This window comes from Nelusetta ayraudi, unplaced genomic scaffold, assembly GCF_046127955.1.
Source record: "Nelusetta ayraudi isolate G7.1 ecotype Tasmania unplaced genomic scaffold, CSIRO-AGI_Nayr_v1 ptg000008l, whole genome shotgun sequence".
NCBI classification, from domain to species: Eukaryota; Metazoa; Chordata; class Actinopteri; order Tetraodontiformes; family Monacanthidae; genus Nelusetta; species Nelusetta ayraudi.
The window spans coordinates 7,179,705-7,204,030 of record NW_027466058.1 but is presented as its reverse complement, the minus strand read 5'-3'; the positions used below and the strand labels follow the sequence as shown (position 1 = coordinate 7,204,030).

Here is a 24,326-nt window from a genome sequence, read left to right as displayed (position 1 = left end):
TTCATTCTATGAGACGCTAGGCTGATTTTTTTCCCCACTTTTTTTTTTAAATACCGCTTGGCCTACACTATCATTACGGCGCAGTGAAGAGGCAACACAAATTTTACATGAGGACTTAACTCTTATCGTGGCAGACAGCGACGTTCCTGGGATGAGGGGGCTCTTGGTCTGTAATAGAAATTACTGATAGCTTCGTTTTTTTTTTTTTTTAAGAGAGCTAAAGATGAAGACCTCTGGGTTAAACACAGGGTGTTTGCATGTCGCTTTAACCGTTTAACTGTTCTGGGTTTGATTTGCATCTCACATCATGTCGCTTTGTGCGAGGGGTTTGTGTTTTTGCATTCTTCGCCGGTGCATTTCTTTAAACGTCCATCCATCCATCCATCCATCCATCCATCATCTACCCATTCATCCATACAGGCAGCCTTTCGTGCTCGGCACACCTCTAAGGGAAGGGGTGTCGTGCCCATCAGATGCCTGAACAACCTCAGCAGCTCCTCTCAGGGCCGAGAGGCAGCAGCACTCAGACACCCCGGGCTGCTAGCCATATCATTAAGAGCGAGTCCCGGCCGCTCTCTGCTAGCACCTCTTGGTAGGGTGAGAACGCGGGCAGATTGGCAAATCTGCAAGTCTAGAGAACGGAGTAAATAATAGCTGACGTTTTGACTCTTTTTGCTGAACTGCTGGCCAAACACTTTTCACACCTGGTTAGAGGAAAGCTTATTTAAATAAAACTTAGATAATGGAAATCTAACTTGACGCCCACCCGATTGTCACCAGTTTTGCTTGCATCAAGCTGGTGATCAACTGTATAATGGTGTGTGTGTGTGTGTGTGTGTGTGTGTGTGTGTGTGTGTGTGTGTGTGTGTGTGTGTGTTAAGAGTAGTTATTCCATTTTATTTATTTATTTATTTTTTACTGTCTATTTAAAAATGTAATAAGGGCACATAAAATGAAGTATGCAGTATAAGGTGAGAAATGCTGAATGGCATCTAATTAATTGTCCGCCATTCACAGTGTCTGAAGTCAGGGTAAAACATAAATAAGTCACTTGATATTTGATGCTGTGCTCTGCTGTGGCTCAAGAGACACCTGAACCTGAACAGCGAGTGAATTCTTTCTTTCTTTCTTTTTTTTAATGGCCCCCTTTTCTTCCCAGTGGCACAATTACCCACACGGATGTGAAAGAAATCACATTGAAAATGGACCCAAACTCCATTTTATATGACAAAGAGCAAGTTTAAAAAGCACCGCTTGATATTATATTGCCGGTGGTCGAAGTGGACTGACTCAGCTCCAATAACTGTGGGGTGTCAGATCGGTTTAAGTTTATTCCGTTTTTTTTATTACATATCAAATATTTTCCAACACATTAGCAGTACCAGGGGATAACCAGGAGTGAATACTGCCAGAGAATGTTCATTGCTTTTGTTCAGTCAATAACAGTGTGTCAGTCACTCTACACATTTTTATATAAAATAGGCCCCACGCACGCATGCACACATCCCCCCCCCCCACCCCCCCACACGCACACACACACACACACACACACACACACACACACACACACACACACACACACACACACACACACACACACAGTGATTCAATTTTAGACCCCTTTCAGGAAATAAAGGCGTACCTGGCAATTCTGGTATGATTACCAGACGAGCAGATTAACACAATAAAATGACTGTATATTGTTTCCATGGCATTTTTTAATCCTTCAAACACTAAATGTATACACAAGTCTCACACACAGGTAAGAAAAATTCATGCCATTTGCTTCTTGCTCGTGCGGGAGCAACCACTAAATATAAAAACTTATCTACTTTATCAATTGCGCTGGCAAGTTTTTACTTACTTACTTTAATTGAACGTTTTGCACCAGCACAGTGTGCACAGTAAATAAGACGGCCAACACAAATGTTCAGCAGCGGTGGGCTTAATTTAAGGCGACTGATGCATAATTAGTCCAGTAGGTGAGAGGTCTTATAAGGGATAGATCAGACCCCGAGGATCGGGGATTTGCCATCTGAGTCAGCCCCCCCCCCCCCCCTGAAATCCAGAACATCATAAACATTAACAACTGTGACAGGGAGCGACTGCGATGCTATCTCCTCCACACACATCCAATCCCAGATTTGCCCTCCGATTGGCGGAGAGAGAGAGAGAGGAAATCCTCGTCTTAAATCCCACTATCATTAGCATAAATCACAGCAGCAATTAAAATCTCGTTTATCTTAATTACAGAACTAATGAGACGAGTCCCGCAGGAGTGAGTCCCGCACCCTCGGAGGACACTCGGGGTGAGAGGCGGGGAGGCGGCGTGCGCGGCGTGCGAGCTCATCTGGCGGCGGCGGCGGCGGAGGCGGCGGAGCTCTTCAGCCCCGACAGACGCGCAAGACGTGCGCAGCTACACGTGTACAGGACGACATGCACAGACAGACGCGCGCGCGCGCGCGCACGCACATGCGCCCCCAACCTTTATCACCTGGCCCAGCATCAACCTTCAACTTTCATTATCTATCAAACTTGTAATGATTTTATCAAGCCTACAGGCTTCATCTCCATAAGGGCTTAGCGCCGCCGCCATAACTCTTGATTTCCCCGCGACTGGGAATAAATCGCATCACCTAATTAATGTCTTTTTAATGCTCCTCTCCACCAGAGCTTAGCTCACCCCCCAACCCCCCTTCGACTTTGCAACAAAGCGGGCGCACGCAACACAACACACAACACGTGGCAGCAGATGGTAAGTAAGACCGAGTAGGTGTGTGCAGCGAGCGGTGGCGGAGTGTTTACGCCGGGCTCAATGGCAGCGCTGGCCGGGCAGCGCGCCGTGCACACATGCGTGAAAGCGCAGACACTTGCAAATAATTCATGACCGTATGCATGCCGGCACTGTGTGCATGCACGGCACACACACACACACACGCGCGCGCACGCACGCGCACACACACACACACAGGCGTGGGGGCTCAATTCCTTCGTTTAGCTGAGAGGTCGGGCAGTGACTAAGCAGATGGCAAAACAATGAATTTCTTTATCATCCAAAATTCCCGCGGAGCACAAGGCTTATCAAGCGGGCCAGCTCTTATCAGCCAGCTGGCAATAATGGGGGGAACCAGTGTCCTTCCATCCTGACCATGGGCATGACGGGGCAGGACGGGGCGGGGTGGGGTGGGGGGGCATGTAGAGTTCAAAGGAGACGGTCCACACTGCTGCTGCTGCCGCTGCAGAACCTTCTCACTGGAGTTTATTCCCACCAGAAAAGATCAATGTTGTGCACCTACAGGGTCCACAACAGACCAAGTCCAAAAACATTGATTACGGAGGAAGATAAACACCCTCTGGGATGGTACATCAGTGCATGGCCCGCAGAATGATGACTATTTGCCTCCGTGAACTTAATGAGAATATGGAGAACAATTCCATGTGTAACAGAGAGGGGTGGTGTCTTGTTGCAGATAGCAACAGGGAAAAAGAGACGTTGGTGATCATCAGGTGCATACCAGAGACCCTTAGTGCAACCGAAATAGACGGCACTTTCGATTTAACGACGCAACCGAAACTCGACAAAAGAAAACTGATGTCGTATTGACACAGGATCAATTTTAACCTTCAATGCAAATTAATGTAAAACAGATTTGTTCTGTACCAATTATCCATAATCCAGTTTTTCTGACCTCTGTGCTCCTTTGTCACCTCAGGAAACTAAAAGGAGCTACACATAACAGTAGAGTACTGCAAAATGGGCAAATTAATTCAAATGTAATACATTAAAAGATTACTGTGTAAAATATTTTGAATAAAGTGTAAATATTATCTTTCCACTTAATTGAACTTTTTATTTCAATTTGGCAAATTACAGTGTATCTTGCACCTGTGTATTTAACCTACTAGAGGTAATACCATACTTTACCTCAAGTATGTAAAACTGTAGAATTGATACAAAAAGACGTTTGAATTCTCCAGTAATTATAGAGTCTTTCCAGCTTACAGTTTACGGAATGGGTCTCAAAGCGTGTGAGCGGTTTAATGAGGTTGTGAAGGAACATGAAAACGGACCAGGGACGGGTCTTCACTGGAACAACATCTCCGCTGTTAGAAGTTACTTCTGTAAACAGTGGTTGTGTAAAATTGCCAACACAATTTGGACCCATTCCTGTTTTTATGTCTTGGTGCAGATAAGGCTAATTAAACAAGATATATCTGTCATATGGTGACAATCCCAGCAATTAAAAAAAAACAAACACAAAACAAACCAAAATAAATTGTAACTTAGGGCTCCCCGCGGCACACTAAATCTGTCCAGCAAGTTTTCCGGGAAAGCAGAGTTGTGGAGATACCCCCCCCCCCTTGGCAAACCGCAGACAAAGTGACTGGCACAAACATCTCGTTTTTGGCAGTGGCAAGGAAAGTCAGCGGAGGGGTGTTAAGGCAGAATCACTGGAATAGTCTCGTCACCGTGCACCGCGCAAACTTTGGCTTCGTGTGTCTGACGGTACTGCGGCTCCCAACGCAAGTTATGGATGCAGGCAGGGGCCGAGGCTGGCAGTTACCGCGTGATAGATTCACTTGCGTTTTTCTCAAAGTGCTTGTAAGACATATGACATGAATCAAACGCAACCACGTAAGAACACATCATCGGATCAGAGTCTTTGGCCGGAGGTAGAATTCGTCATGCTGTCAGACCGTAATCCCGTTTGGACCAACTAGTGAACCATAAAACGAAATGACGTCTGGCTGCCGCACAACACAGTAATTAATGAGTGCTTACGGGGGCAAATCTATTCCCCTTTGCCGGGGCCACTGGCCCCCGCCGCTATTGACTGACTGGGTTTGATGGGACTTGTCTATTATCTTGTGGGATTATGATAAGGAGTGATCGATTCCCCTCTCTGTGCCGTGGATGTCAAATTGATTATGTGACTCAGACCTGAGATGATGGTGTAGCCGATCCCTCTCGGTCGGCCCAGATCCTGGTCTATGGCCGTTATCTTCCGCACCTCGTATCCCTGCGGACACACACAGAGCACACACAAATCTTTCTGTAATCATTGGGATTTTTTTTTTTTTTTTTTTTTTTTAAATCACTTCCCTCTGACCATAATCAATTATGCTATTACAGCTCGAAGCAAGTGAATGAATATGTAAGTAAATGGAATGGAAATGTCCTTTTTTAAAAATTTTTTTTATCAAAGTCGCACACATATTTTGACAACATTTCAAAGTGTGAAGCTTTACTTTTTTTGGACGGGGACAAAAAAAAAAAAGGGAAAGAAAAAGAGCAGATGGAAATGGAAAGGGATTTCATGGCGGCAAATCAAATTTTTGTGCGAGTTTTTAAGGGTTGGATTTGGGTTAATTCTGTTTTCATTGATTCGGCACCAGTGCGTCTCCTGCTGCCGGCCGACAAAAATCAGAGATGGGGAAGAGGAGTGGGGGGAGTCACAAAAGAACGAAAGAAAGAAGCAGAGAGGGGAAGCCTTTCGAAAAGCATTTGATCCACTGAGCTTTCTCAGTCCATACGTGCCTCAATCAGACACGGTGTTGATACTTAGAAACCCCTGCGCTGCAGTGGGAGCTGCTGAGACCCTGCCTACTTTCCAATTTCCTTCCTCCTCCTCCTCCTCCTCCTCCTCCTCCTCCTCCCTCCTCTCTCTCCCTCTTTCAGCAGTCTCCCTTCGCTCCTCCACTCACTCGCCATCAAGCTGCCCCGCACCCCACCCCTGTTGAGGCTACAAATTGTGTCTAAGGCATGTTTATGCTCCATTTCTGCCAAGGCATCTCCTGTCATTGGCCAATTACAGAGGAATCAATTACAAGCCTTTTAGAGGGAGTCATTCTCACCAATCGCTGGCTGAGGGGAGAAATGAAACCTTCACACACACACTTGCTTGCTCTCTCCCTCTCTCTGTCTCAGACACATACACATACGCACACCCACACCCACACAGATTTAGGGTCATACAAAGAGAAAAATAAGTAAGGTAAAAAAGAAAAAGAGAAGCGAGTGAAAAGAAGAAGCGATGCTGAAGTAATATGAGCAATATTCTCAGCTGTCCACACGAGTGGAACATGTTCAATCAAGCGACAAAGATTCTCTCTGCAGCAACACACACACACACACACACACACACACACACACACACACACACACACACACCAAAGCAACAGCCCTTCCCCGCTGTACAGTGCATTACCCCCCCCCCCCCACCACCACCACACCACCAATCCCATTCTCCTTTTCTCCCTTTCTCCTCATTGATTTGACAGCCAAATTGTGTTTGTCCTCAAAGAGGCTCACACGTCAGGCCGAGCGGCGCGGATACCGCTGGCCCCCAGCGCCGCGATTTCACCAAAAAAAAACAAAAACGAAAAAGTAAAGACGCCTCTGCCGGAGTTTTACATGGCCGGCGACACGTTGATTGGGCCGGAGGACGTCGGCGGAGAAAAGCGAAAGAGGAAGTGACAAAGGCGACGGCGGAGGCAGGCTGAGCATTTGTGCGTGCGTGCGTGCGTGCGCCCTCGCACCTCTGAGAAATGACCTATGACAGGGATCCAAGTTTGATTTCTCTTTACGCGTAAATGTCACGGGCCTCCAGAGCAGTTGACGCTCGTTCCGTCGCTGCGCGGCCTCGGCTTATCGCCACCCAACACCGGCGAATGGGAATGACCCACGCCAGTTGGGATGGTGCGCCAGGGAAATGCATGCTTGTCTGTCTGACTCTCGCTCTGTCTGTTTGTCTTTGTCTCCGTCTGTCCGTCTGTCTGTCTGCATTGCCACCGTTTGGCCAAATTCCACTCTCACTAAAAGTGTCACTATTACTCGGTCTGTCTCTGCTGTCGGGGTCACAGTAACAGATTTTGCTTTCGCTGCCTGCTGACCTTCTCCTGCAGTTTGGTAGTGAGCAGTTTACACTCCAACAACTACATTGCTACTATTGCTCAAGTGAAGTCCAAAAAAAAAAAAAAAAACATCTTAAAACTCCAACCAAGGTCGACCTTCATTTTAACCCTTTTCCATTTTACCCCTGCATCCCCCCCAGCCGCCCTGCACCTCCCCCTCCTCACTCTGTTGTGACCTTCCTGGTGACAACTGATGAATCAAAGAGTCAGGGAGACACCGAGCGTCAACTCCGTCACGCCCTGTTAATATGCATGCAAATGTAGCACTTGACATTTCTAGTGAGGCGCGTGCGGACCGGGGACAGTGGTTGTTGGAATGGGCGAACGGGGCGGATGGGGAGGAGGGATGGAAAGGGAGGAGGGGTGGGGTGGGGTGGGTCGGTGCTGGGCTTCGAGTTTCGAGCCGGGGGGACTTCGGCAACGAGGCAAAATTGAAAAAGGGATAGAGAAGGATGGGGAGGTATATAGAGACAGAGAGCGGGACCGGGAGACGTAATGAAAACAGGGATGGACACTACTGCGCCCCTGTGTGCGATTCTCTTTCTGCGAGAGGAAACATCCGAAGCCGGACCATTAGCCATCTGGGAACCAAATTGGCTGAATCAGGGGAGGGAACATAATGGAGAGTACAGGCAAACAGACTCTCACGATATTACAGACCTGCCATAAAGACAAAAGGAAGGCTATGGCTATTATGTCACACAGTACATATATACTATGTATATAGATTTGTATTGTATTTGTACTTACACATGTACACTATATATAGAGATATTTACATACATGTACTTTCATGCGTGCAGTACATGAGCCGCCACAGCCAGATAAATCCTAAAGGCGACGGTGACCTTTGCTGGAGGCCTCACATCCCCGAAGCACGACTGTAAATCTCCCTCAGTAATTACACTCCCCAGCACCTGCAGTGTTGTACATCGGGTTGGGGGGGTCGGGGGGGGGGGGTGGGGGGTCCCCGGGGCTGAGTCTCGGCGTGTGTGTTGGTTCCTGAGGCGCGAGGGGGGGGGGGCTTAGGACAGAGGATGAGAGGTGAGGCTCGCCGCGCGGACGATAGCTCAGGGGCCTGGGTTCTAATCGCATTCCTCACGCACCTGCTCCAAACCCCCTGTTTAGCAATTATCAAAGAGGGAGTCGGACATGGGACGCGAGGAGGGTTGGGGGTGGAGGGTTGGAGGGGTGGGTAGGGGGGGAAAAGGCCATGTGGAAAATGTGCAGCGGGCGTGATGTCAGGTGGGAGCTCGGCGCCGACCTGCGAAATGTCCTCCTCGATGTTGGTGCTGTAGGGCAGGTTGGTGAAAATGGGGTCCATGTCCTGCACGTCAGTGATGCTGATGGCCAAATTAGCCAGCCTGGACAGGGGTCTCAGTTTGTCTTGATCCTAATAGAGAGAGAGAGAGAGAGACAGACACACACACACACAAGCATAACAGTTCAGTACGTGCACGTGGGGGTTGAGCAGAGTTAATCCCCGCCACTGACGTGCGCGCCGACCGACCGTGGCGTTGACAGTCAGCTGATAGGCCGAGGTGGTCTCGTAGTCCAGCGGCCGGATAACTGTGACGGTGCCGCGGGCCCCGTCGATGGAGAAGAAGGGAGAGGGCGGCTGGAAGGAGAAGAGGACGCTGCCCCCGGTCCCCTGGTCGGGATCGGTGGCGTTCACCATGAACACCGAGCGGCCCACCGGTGTGTTCTGCAAGGAGAAGATCGAGAAAAAACATGCGAGATTGATTGAAAGGTGTGATTTTTCTTTCCGCCCGCGGGGAGCTGGAGAAGACACTAAATTTGTGACCTTGTCTTCCTTCTGCCTCCTGCTCCATTTCCTGGTTTGATTTATTTACATTTGTTGTATTACTTTTGAAATATAATGCCCTCGATACACTGCTTTTCAACTTAGGCCACTTGATTTGTCAATTGAAAACAAGGGCACAGGGAGATAAACATAAACAGCAATTTATTTGCAATCACACAATGATATGTGGGGCAAAATGGAAGAAAAAAAAAATAGCAAGTACTTTTTGCATCTCTTTGAGTTTGTTTTATGATGTCATCCGAATCTTTTATATTTCGCCTTTTCATGTCAACCTCACATCCAAAACAATAACATCTCTGAATAAAACACTTTGCAAATAAAATCACAATCACATCCTTCAATGAATGCTGCAGTGTGCAGCCAGAGTGAACGTAACGGTGGAAGTGAGCAGGGGCCGAGCTGCTTCTTTGCAGTTTCCCTGCGTGTCAGCTGATAAAGTGCGCAAGAGGATGAAAAAGAGCCCATTTTAATCTGCTGTTTGTCTGCTTTCTTTCTCCTCAGCTCAACCGGAGTCAGATTCAACAGAGTGACAATCAGCTGGCACCAAAGTTTAATTCAGTTCAAACTGCTCCTTTGTGCCAGTGTGAGTAAAAAAAAAAAAAAAGAAAAGAAAAAAAAGGGTCTTGTTGCACTCATTCTGGGATTTTTTTGGGTTCTGAAACTATCTAAGACTAAACTATGCATATTCAACAGCGTAATGACGTCGCGATGTTGAAAGAATCCTGCATTATTGCACTCGGTAAGTAAAAGCTCTGGCTTTTGTCGTTTATCCCTAAACTGCTGTAACAAGAAGATTTGTGTTTTGTGTGAAGAGATTTGCACGCCTTTACTTCTGTGTGTGTGTGTGAGTGTGTGTGTGCAACAGAAGACTCGGATGTGCAATACTAACACACGCGTACACACTCAAGCTCTACAAAAACGGCCTCATAGAATAAAGATACATGTTGCAACATCCAAAAGAGTTTCCTTCTAGACTGACATTTCATACTTACACTTTTTTGCATTTCAATACATAAAATTAACAGACGCGGGTATTAGCAGCACATTTTCCTTTATTCTCCCTCCTTCAGTCACTTGGAGCCCGAGGTCCGTGTGTTTCTTTGGTCCAGCAGGAGGCACTGACCACATGGGGGACCGCACACGGGAAGGTCATGCTATCTGTGTGCCCCGAGCAAAAGCTGAAGCCACCGACTGACTGAGTGAGTGACTGAGTGAGTGAGTGAGAGGACGGTAGACCACACAACCTGCTTGCAGCGGCGTCGGGGGACGTATTTGCGGTGCGCCTGGGTGCACTTCCAATTTTAAGTCGTGTACAAACGACAGTGACAAAATAAGTATCTATGTGCCTGTATGAGAATGCGTGCACATGCGGTAATACAAGTCGAAAAAAACGCCATGCGCCGTTGAACTGGCACATGATTTCGACCCGTTGATGGTCTTCCCGGACGGATGATACTGGGCATCACTGCAGGAACGCTACATCCCCAACAACAAGGCATAGAATGCCATCGGTGTTAGCATGTCAGTACAGTACAGCTGAACAGATACAGCACTTCAGTCTCTTTCTCCCCACTCCCCGACCCTTCTAGTCCTTACTCACACATTAACAGTGAAACCGGTCTGTCTACTCAGATTAAGCCAGGTTGCCACACTGGGAGTAGAGGGGAGTACTTGCAGAGGGATCTGAGTGGCGTAGCTGCAGGGGGAAGACGTGATCAGCAGCAGATGCCATGCTAGAAAAGTAGCAGGTTTTTACGAAACCTTCAATTTGAAGCCTTAACTGGCGTTTGTCGACACAGATTATTCAGGAGTGGAGCATTCAAGAATGCAGTAATTAGATTTGCCGTTAACCTTCTCCACCCTTTTCAAGCATTTACACTATGAACGTGGGATTTTAGGTTTAAAAAAAATAATGTCTGAAATGCAACGATACGAGTAGGTTGGTGATCAAGCAATTGAGTGCTATTAGACTGGTCTGTTAATCTATGAGTTAGCTGGTTGTTTGCAATGTTAAAATGAATATGACATTAGCCAAGTTTTTTGGTAACAGGTTTTTCTTCATTTATTTCTAAAAAAACAATTTGTACTTATTTGTTGCTACTGTGTGGTTTATTATTATTATTATTTTTTTTTTTACCACTGTTGATAATAATTAGTGAGTGTGCTGACACAAGATGTCCAAACTATTAGAAGCCCATTTTTTTGTTTCCAGACAAGACAAGGAACGGGTGCTTTTCTTTTTTCCTTTCTGTATGTGGCTGCAGTTTGTGCAGGCAAAGGTAAGGAGAGACTTCACTGTTGCATCGGCCACTAAATGCGGTGGGTTTGTGTGTGTGACTCCCATTTCAAACTGAAGATTTTATCTTCCTGGGGATATGATGGGAGTTTCAAATGGGATTCAGAATAGTTTCTTGGTAATGTCAGATGTCTGTCTCTAGCATGACTTTCTATTTGCTGCCTCGCCATAACTTGTTTTTTGACCTTTATGCGAAAAAAAAAAAGGAAACTGCCAAAAAGAGCAAAGAGCAAAAGACCCACTGGCTGTAAAAGGGATGATCCTGGGTGGTACCCGGTCCTAGCCTGGCACATCACAGAGCATGTTTCCTCTGAATTAACTAATCCATCTAATAAGGAGCTCATACAAACAGTGTAGACAGAGGAGGAAAAACTTGTCTGCATTTCTTCAGCCATCGCTGTTGTTTATATCTCTGGTCCCTATCACATCTTCCTCCTCTGTGAACACGTTGAGACGGAAATGTCACTGAAATTTTGAGACAAATGGAAATACTGTCTATTGTAGGTTGCCAAGGTGGATGAGCTAGAATTAAAACTTAAGAATTTAACATTTAACATTTAAGAAAATCTGAGAACTCCATTGGCCCCACAAGGTTAATTGGGCCTTTTGTTTATCCCTTCAAAGTGACCAAGTGTTTTTTATTTAGTCAAAAATGTCAGTCGAGTAAAAGCTATTAACGTTAAACATCAGATCCTTATTCTAAAACAACGTTTTAACTTTAGTTTTACTTGGAAAGGAACAGCCTTGCTGCTGCATGAGTACAAAAACAACCACAAGTGAGTGCATCATCCTTCTAATGTCAAAAAGAAAGGTTTCTCTGAGTAAACAACTATGTTTCGGTCCATCCAGTCTCTTTAGATCACTTTGTACTGTAGCATCCAGTGTGGCCTCAGTCCAGCATGAGGATAAAGAAGTGCTGCTGCCTCAGGGATGTGTGCCTACACTTCCTTCTCTTGAGAGCAACAGCAACTCGATTGCCGGCCAATTTTATTATTTAGCACCTTTAATGGTGCAATCTGTTTCTACGCTGCAAAAAATAAAATAAAGATCTTCGTAAAACTAACAAACTGAAACATGTTACTTGTTCACTGCCCTGAACAGCTAATGCATTCTGAGGTGCATGCGTCTGATTTAATTAATATGCTCGTCAAGCTGTCTGCAAGGGACGTGAAAACACCTGCTTGCAGGTAAAGCACATCCTGGAGCAGGCGCACAAGTGGCATACAGTACGCACAACATTGAAGTGAAGGTAAATTATTTCAACATTTCTGCCTGGGCACGTCTGTGTGTTTACCAGTGTACTTTTAAGCGTGTTTGGTGTGGGTGTCTGCTTTATCGTGTTTCCTTTGATGTCAAGCAGGCAAACAGTTTAGCGAGCAAACGCAAGCGAGTGAGCGTGCGCGCGCGCGCGTGTGTGTGTGTGTGTGTGTGAATGAGATCTGGATGCATGTGGAGAAGGAATGTGATACAAAATATCCCCTTTTGCCCCTCAAGCATCCTAGTTTCTATCTCTCCACACAGCAGCTAGTAAAACAATAAGTCATTAATACCGCCCGGTGTCAGGTGCCACAGGATTAGTTAAAAAGCTCTGGAAAGGTAAACAAGCTCACGCGCATCAGCAGCAGGTTTGATCTCCGTGATTTGTTCAAAGCCTTTCAAGCAACGGCCCTTGGAAGCAAAAAGTGATCAACTCTGTTGTGGTTCTTCAGACGCGAGCAGCCTGGGCTCTGTACAGGAGACCATAATCTTTAACCTCTTATTCGACACCAGAGGCTGTGATGACTGTTAAGAGAATCAAATCACAGTGAAGCCATCACACAGTGAGCTCATTCGATTTTTGTCTTATTTTCCCCTTGTCTGCCCTAACTGGCTTCCCAGGACATGAGTTCAAGAATTGAAGGATAACGATCTGTGTGTGTGTGTGTGTGTGTGTGTGTGTGTGTGTGTATACACACAATGCTGTATTTACTGCAGTCAAATTTAAAATTTAAGACAGCTGTGGTAAATTTTAGATAAGATAAGATATGATGAGCAGTGAAATGTTTGAGCACCTACTAGAAACAAAGCATAACATACACACACATACATACATGTATATCCTCTTTTGCCAAAATGAGAGGATTTCCTCTCGTGACTTGTAGCCCTTTGAGATAGCTAAAAAAAAAAAAAAAAAAAAAATCTATTTTATACAGAATATAAAAGAAAGTCTGTGTGCATATCAGGTTATTTTGCATCCAACTGGCCGATGTCATGACCTGCATAGCAAACCTTACAGTGGAGGTCAGTGGGAGAATAAACAGGCCTCTGATAAACACCTCTGCAGGGCATTTAAAACCCTTCAGAGGGTCTCAGTAATTCCGCCATCAAGGTATGGGCTTGGACAAGATGCCGGTTATATGTGTAGTAGGCCGTAAAAAACACTTTAAGTATAATCATATTTTATTAAATCTGCAAGAACAACGAGCAAAATAAAAAGATATGGGCTGTAGAGAGCAGGGGCTGATAACACTGTGCATCCTGCAAGTTAACTGTGCATTGAGCAAACTGTACAGTCTGTCTGAAGCGATTCAAGGCCACAGTATATTGCTATGCATCTTAACCCCGGGAACGCTTTGTCGTCCGGAAATAAATGGAGCCCTATTACATGGGGAACAGTGCGGACACAGTGAGACAAAGTGTTTCCTGCTGCGGACTCTGAATCTGCAGTGGACTTAAGAAATCAAGACCCTCCATTTCAGGCATAGCAGTTATAAAACAAGAAGGGAGGAGAAGACATATTGCATATTATACAGAGGACGGCATGCTGAAACAAAAGCATAAAGAGGATAAATTAAGCAACTGACAGACTTTGACAAACTGACTCTCAATACTTTTGTGGTCCTGCACTGGTCTACTAAGGGGCCGTTTACATGAATACGGGATTCACTGAAACCGCACAAATATGTATGCAGTTCGGCCTTGCGTTTACTTGAAGCCCGTGTTTCCACTCAAACCTCACAGACAAAAGCTGTGCTTTTTCTAAAATGCTCCTCAGGGTGGCCGTGAGGCGCAGACGACCACTAATAACAACAACCACGTCGGGCAGCGGACTTACTGCTTCTAGTGACCAGCCTGCAGTCTTCCCATTTACATGAACTGCAAACCGCAAACTATAGTGAACAATAACACGCAGTGCTCGTGGATCGATCGTGGATTGTGCGCAAAGTGAAAATAAACACAACTTAGGCCATTTGCAAACATCCTGTTTTACTTTTTTATTGATTTTCTTTTGGGTCAGCGGACTGGGATATTGAGTCAGAGACCTAAATGACAAAAATGTCAGCGAACCTTTACTGGCACGACTCCCAGTCAACCTTAAGATGGACCTTTTAAGGCTTTGTGTTCAAAAGTAACTCAAAGCAGAACTTCAACTCTGTCGTTTATCCACAAGGTCTTTTCACCAGCGATCTTTCTTTCTATTCCCAATGGTGCTCATGTTGTTAGCGAGCTGCTGCTTCTTTAAACACGGCGCGCTTCTGGCGTTCTTCTCCTTCCCCCGTCCTTAGGGTAAACGTGCGGCGTCACACCAGGCGTACACACCAGGCCGGACATAGGTACGACATCGTTTTCTAAATAGTTTCACAATAAATAATAAATAAAATAAATGCTTGCTGCAATGGCATGAATTAGAAAACATTTGCTCAAGCACAAAGTAAAGAAATTATTATTTATTGTGTGACCAAATTTGGGAAACGTGTGTAACAAAAAATGAAAAGAAAACAATACAGGAGAAAAGACAAACGTAAAAAGTGGAACTGGAAGCATGGGAGCATTCACACAACGGCTATATGAGCAAACGTTTGCACTGCTCCCCACTGCCTGGGTGAAAGAAGGCAGCGGCGTGCTCGTCCCCAGTGGGCTAAATTTTTAGGATGAACATGACAAGGGGGTGGCTGTGGCCCTGAGGAGTGCAGTGTGGCTAGACCTGGGGACTACACAGCAGCCGCGGTGAAGGACCTTGAGGGATGACAGGGCCTGGATCCCACTGAGGGCTAGAGCTTTAAGTGTAATGGATTCCAGTGGTTAAATGTCAGCTCTCAAGGAGCACTCGGGGGAGCATCCAGCACAGCGTGCAGCGGGGCTCTGTCCAACAACAACTCAGTTTAGCTCTAGCACACCATCACTTCGGCGACGGGGGAAGCAAAGCCAAATTCATCAGACTGCCCCGCGTGAAGGCAAATTATGTTCTTCAGGTGCGCGAGCTAAAAGCCCCCCAAAATTAGTGCACAATTTGTTCCTAAAAATTATGCAAATCACCCCAAAACAGCTCTTTCACTGGAGAGAGCGCTATTAAAGGCATAATGATAAGCCATAGAAATGTGAAAAAAGTAAATTCTCACATTCAATATGTTTTTTTTCTCCCCTCAAAATTAGCAATCATACTGATGCTCTGACTGCATCCATGCAAAAAATAAATAAATAAAGGTTTTAAATGTTGAATTTTACTGACAGGGTTGATTGTTGAGTGGTAATCTTTCTCTTCTGCAATTTTTATTCTCATGATTTTGCTGAAATACATAAAAAGATAAAACTAATCTGTTTCCATCACCAGTAACATTTCTGCCTTCATGTTCTGCTTTTGGAAATAATGCAAAGCATAGCAACGGCTCTGACACGACTTACGATTAGTCTTCTGATTATCCAAAAGGTGCATAAAAGCACTCGTTCCCAATAATACAACTCCGATTGGCTATGGTAATGGATGGCCACTCGCATAATGAGGTCAATCGCGACTTATCAACCAGCTAATCAAGTCAAGCTTCAGGTGGAATTCCACCTGTTTTTTGGACTATGAAATGATCTCACTTTTCTGCAACCGTCAAAGTCATTCAAATTATTACCCCTCTAGGTAAGGGCAAACGGAGAACAATGTCCCTTAATCGTGTCAGGAATTGTAAAGATATGGTGATTTGCAAGAGGCAGGGCCCCGTCTGTGGCTCCCCGCTGCTCGTAACTCCAGAGGTCCAGCTGTTCACTAGAATAGAGCCATGATTACACCTACACTCCTCGCAAAAAGGTTCTCAGTTCCTCCCTGTCTATCTGCGCCGCGCTTTGAGCTCAGCAGGCACATGATTGTACCGGCTCTGCTCACTCCTTCAATCCGCCTGCTTCTCAACAACCCCTGTTCCTCCATCAATGCCTCCCACAAGTGACGCTTAGTCACACTGGCGCTGCCAAGAGGGACAAGGGCTGTGCCACTCCCCCCAGGCCGTGTGAAACTTTAACTTGGAGCCAACAATTGTCATCCATCGGGTCGAGCGCGAAAAATAAGGGAAAAGCACAAAGTGGATTGTGAAGAAAATACTTAGTCAAATCCCAGAGTATTTATAATCCTGTTGATGTATCTGAAGGCACGGGTTCTACATCATGCTATAACACCTAGTTAGGAACAGCTGTAACACGTTGCAATCAACAATGACAGCTAAGATTCTGTGCAATTGCCATGGCATGGATGTATGGAACACTAAATGACGATCATTCATGTTACAGCCACGACTTAAACTCCTTCATGAATCATGCACTATACGATCGAACCTCATGGAAAGTGTGGCCAATGGAGCTCACACAGTCACAGTGTCGCAGCACTGCATGTTGTTTATCTATTTATTAATGTTCACTCTGCATTAAGCATTAAGTTCTGAACCATTTGCCGTGTCACTTTGATTTTCCCTGACATCTAAAATGTTCACCTTCTTTCCAGAATAGACAGTCGGCGTGGATAATGAAGAATGATGAGGCTGCTCTACAGATTACAACAGTCACGAGGCCTAGGTGACTCCAAACCCTCACGAGTCCCAAACAGCAGGTGACTCAACTCACTAGAACAATAAAAACAACACATTTCACTGGTTAATTAAGGAGTAATAAAAGAGATATTTCACCTTCAAACTATTTTGGGCTATTTTTGGCACCACGTGAACACTGCAGGCTTATTTTATCTTAGATTATTAACACACACACATCCTTTCGACTTCAAACTTCAAATGTGGTGATATAAACAATAATCGTCAATATGACCCAAAATAACCCAAACTGTCCACACACCTCAGCAAGGACACGCAATGAACCTTTAAAAGAAAAGGCTTTGTTCAAGTGGTGTGGATGAATCAGGAGAACGCCTAAATTAATCATAGAGGTGAAACAGAAAGCCATATTTCACATGTGAAATAAGCTTATTAATTATTCACTGGTGTTGAAACAAGTCTGAGTGTCCTTCATCAGAGAGGCTCCAACTGTGAGGGAGGCGGCTTAAAACAATCTTTAAACAATCTTTAGCACCCTGGCCTTTCCAGAAGGTAGTATTTTGTGTATATGTATGTATGTATGTATGTATGTGTATATATATATATATATATATACATACACAAACACACACACATATACATATACGCACACATAAATGCATATATATATATTGTATATATACATATGTGTGTGTGTGTGAGAGAGACTGAAAAGAGAGATTGTGTGTATGCATGTGTTAACAGGAGAAATGTACTGTATGCATGACCTTATATTGTCTGAATCAAATATTATGACACAGTTACCAATCAATTAATGTCCCAAAAATTGAAAGATGTTGAAGAACGTTTAACTATGATCTGAGACTAAAATCGTATATTGAACTGGTCTGATGTGCAGCGGATATGTAGAAGTCTTGTGGCATTTCCTTACTTAAAAAAGGAACAAAAAAAAAAAAACAAACCTAATGTAATCTGCTTCTTAATGTTGCAATGCCCCTGGCACAATAAGCCCTCTGGCGTTAAGGGAGTAGTAACTGCTTCAAATCACATTTCCTGGCAATAGCATCCACAAACCAATAAGACCACAGAATCCATAAAATGGAATTTGACATTAAAATTCTTCTCAGGGCAACACTTCTGATGAGGGCTTCTTTAAAGGTGCTTTCCCTGTGTCACTGGACAGCAGGTGCTCTCGTGTGTGCCTGAGACATGGCAATAAACACGGCACTGGAAGCCAAAGTGGATGTGTGAGAGCCAGCCCATAAAGACCTATCAATTTAGCAGCACCTGCAGTTAGAGCTTGGGCCTCATCTCCGTGCGGTCTTGAGCTCGGTTTTGAGATACGACGCCGGCTGCCTGAGAGTCTGCGATGTGAAAACCGCAAAACAGACACGCACAATTGAACAGCATTAGTGAAGCAGTGCCGAGAGTTATGTGTTAAATGTCCATGTAAGGTGAAAGTGACATCTACAAAAAAAATTGTTATGTATTTTTCTTGTTATGAAACGAGTAAACATCTCACAACAGGAACAATTCTTTTTCACAAAAAATGCAAAGTCAGGTAATTTTTCAAGTGAGGTCGACTCGATTCAATTGGCTGCTGGTCTGAGTTTGTTTTCACGCTGCTCTTTGTCAACAGAACCAAACCTTTTGATTGATGTACTCCCCTCCTGGCCTGTGGAGGCGCTACATCAAGAATCACTAAGGCCAAGGTAAACAACAAACAATAAAGCTATAAATAAATAAATTCAAGCTACTGCTGAAAGTTTCCTGCATCAAATGGAAACAGGGCAGTGAATCTTTTCAAAAGAAATAAACTTTCTCTCTATATACTTATTTTCTGGTATTAACATTTATGTGTGTATCACAAGAGCATTGCTAAATGAAAACTCATTGTGGCTCGCTCAAGGACAATTATACAAGTCTAACCAATTCTCATTTGCCTCTGTCATTCCCCTGTTATTTTCATTTTCCTTTCCCCTCTGGTTATGACAACCAAATTACTGACAAAAAAAGGGGAAAGTGAGTGAAAAGGCGACACTCATCCTTTAAAGGGGGCAACATCACTGAAAGCATTTTCTACACAAATCAAGCATTTTTGCACATTATTATTGTGTTGCTTGGTATTCTTAGGTGTTAAATTGTGCCTTGATTTATGTTTAGTTTCTAATGTTTATAGCCCGGAACTAATTAGTTCCATTCTTATTTAAGTCCAGACTGGGATAAAAAAAAATAAAGCTGCTTAGATCCTTGTACACAGCAAAATAAATCTTCAAAAAAAAAAAAAAAAAAAGAGAACAGATTATAACCATCTGACTTTTTTTTTTTAATGGATTTTGATTGGTCTGGACAGAAAATCAATTGCTCTCCTGACAGAATCGGAAGGAAAAATGTCTTTGTGCTTTTCTCACAAAGGTGGCCATTCATTCTTTTCTTTTTTCATCTCTAAATGCTGTTAGCCTTTTCGTTAGTCCATTTCACTTGACCTCGAACATCCAATGAATGTCTGTTAAACTGGTCAGGAACAGGCAATAGAACACATAATATGGAGCTAGTCTTTGTGTACCATTGGGGAGGGGGGGGTTGGAAAAAAAAAAAAAGGGTGATGGCAAATGATGTTTCGTATTATAACCTTGCGTTTCATCCTGCTCTTGCACTGCTTTTATCTCTGTCCTCTCTGTGGCCTGGCTGAGCGATGGGCCATTTTCTGGAGAAGCACTCAACTGAACAAAATGATTTCAAACCAACAGACGGCGAGAGGAGCCACTTTAAAGACAAGGACAGCCCGCGAACGCGCGCGTTCGAGCCAGCGCATGTGCGCTTTGAGGCCACATGTAGAGAATATTTGACACGTTTCATTTTTTCAAGTTTATCTTCTTATATTTACAACTTTCTTGTGACGGCAGATTCTGACACATCTTTAATTGCCTTGGGGCTGGAATGATTTTTTTTTTTTTTTTTCAAATCTACCAGTGCACAAATTGATTGTACACTCTTGACTGAACGATTTCTGTTAGAGTGGACTTTGAGGCGCCAGTGACAGATAAGACACTAAATGCAGAAGATGAAGAACCGACGACACCACTGAAGAGCCTTTGTAAAGGGATTCTGTATATTCATCCGATTGTTCTTTTCTATATCAGTGGGGGGGAAAAAAAGGACAGAATCAACCCACATTTCTAACATCACTTTAGCTGCTTCTTCACTTCCTCAGCCCAGGCGTCCCTGTCACACTCTTGGCTGACTGCCACTAAAGAGCCAGCACTGTTTGCTGGAAGCTGAAGGTAATCAAGACAGGCAGACAGCAGAGATCTACGGCTCCAGACACACACTGGCGGTTCACTGGAGAATAGTAAGGTAAATCAACATGTCCCGCTCCTGCTCTCTACCTCTTGGTGACTTTCTGTTGGCAGCTGCCATTCTCAATATCGATATTTCAAAATATAAACCTTAATTGTATAATGCCGGACAGGGAAAGGCGAGCCATGCGCTTCCGCCTGTTCCTTTTTCAGTTCTTGTGGGGGGGTCCCAATTTTAAGCAAGAACTTGTTTACTGCTGTATTCCATTGCAAATAATAAGGCGAGTGCCCACTGATTAAAACTTTCTGCTCTTTGGCGATTGTGCTTGACAAACTACCAACGGGCAGCAAATGGCTCCGAAACGGCCTCTGAATGAACGGCGTGGTGGTCTGGACGCATGTGTGACTGTCTAATGTTGCTGATCAACAGCTGATACTGTGCATCACCACTGAGTGAGAGTTGAAGGAAACTGTGCAAACTGTGGGATGGCGATCGACACCCATGTTGCTCGCTAGCTTGTGGGTTTGATCTCACGGTAACGGGTCAGGTGACCGAGACAAGCGCCTTGACATGCGTCAAGAGTTGAGCGTTAGCTGGACGTAACGGAGAGAATCTGGTAATTTTTCAAAATAAAATTGTTCAGACTCAGATAATGAATGAAGCGGGATTCATTTAACGGAAGTTAATTATTCTTTCGGTCCGGCCCGGTACCAAATGACACACGGACCGGCACCGGTCCGCGGCCCGGTGGTTGGGGACCTCTGTGTTAGATGACCACTGGAACTTTTTCAGTGGAGCCACATGTGTCATTGTGACTGATGACTCGTTGGCAGAGCCAGTCAAGCCTCAAGCTAGTGATTTATTTCAAACTAATTTCACTTTCTGACACTTATTAGCCCATAGAACAATCTGAGAAATAACCAAGCGTCACTTAAGCGCGCTTGATCACCAGGTTTGCTTTTGGTTTTACGAATGCATAGAGATTTTGGAATTTATACGTGTTGTAAATGTGTACGGCGTGTTCAATTTCATATCATCGTCCCTCATCAAAACAACAGTGCAAATGGTGTATGCTAGATTGATGTGCACATCAAGATAAATGCCACTGAATGATAAACTAACTACTTTTTCTTGCAGAACAAAAACTTCTTCGTTTGAAAAGACAATTTTAAAATAGAATTAAATGCAAATTAGAGCAGAGCTGATTATCATATAAACGGCTGGTGCCTAGAGGGCAAGACGCACTTGTTTAATTTATTTATTTTGCCTTTTTTAAAGTACCAAAAATCCCAGAGTTTAATCAGTCCACATTGTTTTGTTTTTTTTAAAGTCACAGGAGAATAAGGGGTGAGCAGAAACTTTGTGTGTGTTTGTGTGTTTGCCCAACTTGCAGTTGTGTGACACACGAATAGACGTAAACAGAAAAAGACGGGCCACACTTCAGCACCTTCAGACCCCTATAGCTTCATTAGCGGCAACAGCGCTGAACAAAATGCTGCATGTCATTATTAAGCATTTGTTTTTTCCATTCATGGCAATATTGTGTTAAGCTGCAAATCTGGCATCGCGTTCTGAAGGTGAGTTTAGCAGCGGAAGAAGCAGCTGCATTACATTTGCATTCACTCCCAAGTGCAGGAAGTTGGATTCACTGTCACTGGGAGTGAGTGAAACGTTATTCACGAAATCACTTATATGCAACACTGAGGTGCGAGAAATATTGACATATAGTCACCGGCTACTTTAGGAGGTAAAATCTTCAATAACCTGTTAGCACAAATAGCTAATCAGCAAATCACATGACAGAAAACAAAGAGCCACACTTTATTGTTTACTTCATATCCTGATCTCCCTCTCTTTGCACTTTTCCCCTCCACAACTGAACCTTACAGCTGCACTCCTCTGTTAACCATGTACTTTTCTATATGCGTTAAGTGTCTTTACTCTCTGCCTTTTGGCTTTCTGTCTTGTTATATTGGGTTGTCATTATCTTGTGAGCATACCAAAGCATATTCCTATCAACTGTATTATTATTTTACTGTTGAAATATCTATAATAAACCTAAACATGACAACAACAGATGTGGCAAAGAGGACTCATGGAAGTTCTAAGTCAGGCATCGCCAAACTACGGCCCGCGGGTCACATCCGGCCCGCTGCGTGTCTCTGCCCGGCCCGCGTGAAGGCACGTAACTTTGCCGACACGTTAGCGTAGCGCGACAGCGATAGCGTGCTTCCCCCCCCCCAGTCAACGAAAAAATGCGGGAACGTTAGCGCAATTTCCAACCAGCCCCCCCCCCGTCAACAAAACTTTCGTGGCCCGCCGACACGATGCAGGTCTGTCAAGTGACCCGTTGCAAATAAAGTATGGCCACCCCTGTTCTAAGTGATCGGAGGGAGGAAGCAAGGGGATTTAAGAGGCTTTGAAACATGGTGAACATGGTTACTGGTGCCAGACAGGCTGGTCTGAGAGTTTCACAAACTGATGGTCTACTGGGATTTGCACATCACAAGCATCGTGAGGATTTATAGAGAATGGTTGCATAAAGAGTTAACACGTTAACAGCAGTTGGAGTTGGAGCTTTAGTGGAGGAAAATGTCTTATTGATGTCAGAGGTCACAATGGGCAGACTGCTCAGATAGCATAGAGGAAGGCCACAGTAATTCAAATCACCACTGGTTAGTGCTGGCCGGTATACAATTTCATACTAGATAATTATAGAAGCACAAAAATGACATGGTAGAACTGCTCATGGAAGCAGTGCCTAAATGAGGAGGCGAGAACTTTTAGATTTAATAAACACAATGTTCAGCAAACACCAATTCTCTGCAAATGTTGTTTGGCCAAAGAAGTAGCCGCAAAAAGCAACACATGCAACTTGCTGCACCACCTGAGCCAATTACACAGTAGGTGATATAAGTTTGTGGTCACTACAGGTTACAAGCAAAGTGTGCAGACTAGCATCTCTGAAAGCACAACCGTGAACATTTATTAAGTTTGGGTTCGTAGACAAAAGTATAAAAACTTATTTTCTTCCCATCTCAGCAGCTGAAATATGAACAATAACACAAGAGGACCCAGAAAACCAGAGTCACACGCCAGCGAACATCACACACTGTCTGCACATCTGCACGAGTGAGCGTATTAGTTACTGAGCATCACATTAAGTGTAATTAAACCTTAATCAGCATGTATTAGTCATGACCTTCCCCTGTGTTGCAGGCAACAGAGTGTTGCTTCTCATTAGGATAAGACTCCGAATGATGCCAGCTTTCGCAAGACATTCCCTCATTGTTATCAGCATCAGGTAAGTTCTGTCTGTAGTTCTTTACTGGGTGTTGGTTTTAATCTCTTACTTTGAAAAAATGAACCAACCTGCGTCTTGAAGAAAGATTTGGCGCACACAGTCCTCAGAGAAGACTGGACTCTGAGAGGTTTGTTAACCTGCAGGAGTTTACCCTCTGAAAACCATCTGATTTAACAGCATGCATAGAACACGGCATATGTCACTTACATGTATGTATTGTAGTTGGCTTTAATAGCTACTGAACTACTGAACTGACTAACTTGTCTGGGATTGGGCCTCTTGATCCACTGTTATCTGACTACAGAGTCATGCAAGTGCACATCAGGTCCGGCCAGCTTAGCTTTTCACCCAAGACAACTTGAGAGATTTTATTGATTTATGTTTTTGAAAAATTATCAAAATATAGTGCCAGTCAGTCGGGAAACACTGGTGTAAAGTCATGTGATATGCTGAGGTCATGCAGCAAATGTTTTCATATCAAAATTCAACAAAACCACTACTAATCTTTACTCACTTTTCTATTTGAGGCTGTCTTTCCTGTTGTTGTTTCTACTTTTGGTACAGAAAGATGATGTTCATATTCCCAGCCCCACCTACAGTTCTGGTTGGCTCAGCATCAGATCTCTTTGAATTGCTGAAAAGAAAGTGAAGCTGTGGGCAGTGATTTTATGCTCTGGAGCCAGGCTAAACCAACTTCCTCTTCATCCAAAGATACTCTACCTGTGGGAAGAGAGTGTAGGATTTTTGGATTTTTTTTTGTTCTTTTTTTAAGCTATTAATGGAGTGACCCAAGTGTTTCTCTTTAAGGCGATATTCGTGGGAGTCACTAAAAAGAAAAGGACTTTCCTTCGGTTTTCTCACAAAAACAACTGAATAGCGCAACAAAGAGGTGGACAGTGGTGA

The 24,326-nt window shown here is 44.3% G+C and overlaps 1 protein-coding gene across 1 annotated transcript in view; it reads right to left on the bottom strand.

The window, feature by feature from the left end:
• The window catches only part of cdh23 (cadherin-related 23), a 141,031-nt gene that overhangs the window by 77,065 nt on the left and 39,640 nt on the right, over positions 1-24,326 (bottom strand). The window contains exons 6-8 of the mRNA XM_076019063.1: positions 8,426-8,620; positions 8,180-8,308; positions 4,943-5,021 (exon numbers count right to left, since the gene is read on the bottom strand). Of these exons, the coding sequence (XP_075875178.1) occupies positions 4,943-5,021; positions 8,180-8,308; positions 8,426-8,620 (403 nt within the window). The remainder of the gene's footprint in view (positions 1-4,942; positions 5,022-8,179; positions 8,309-8,425; positions 8,621-24,326) is intronic.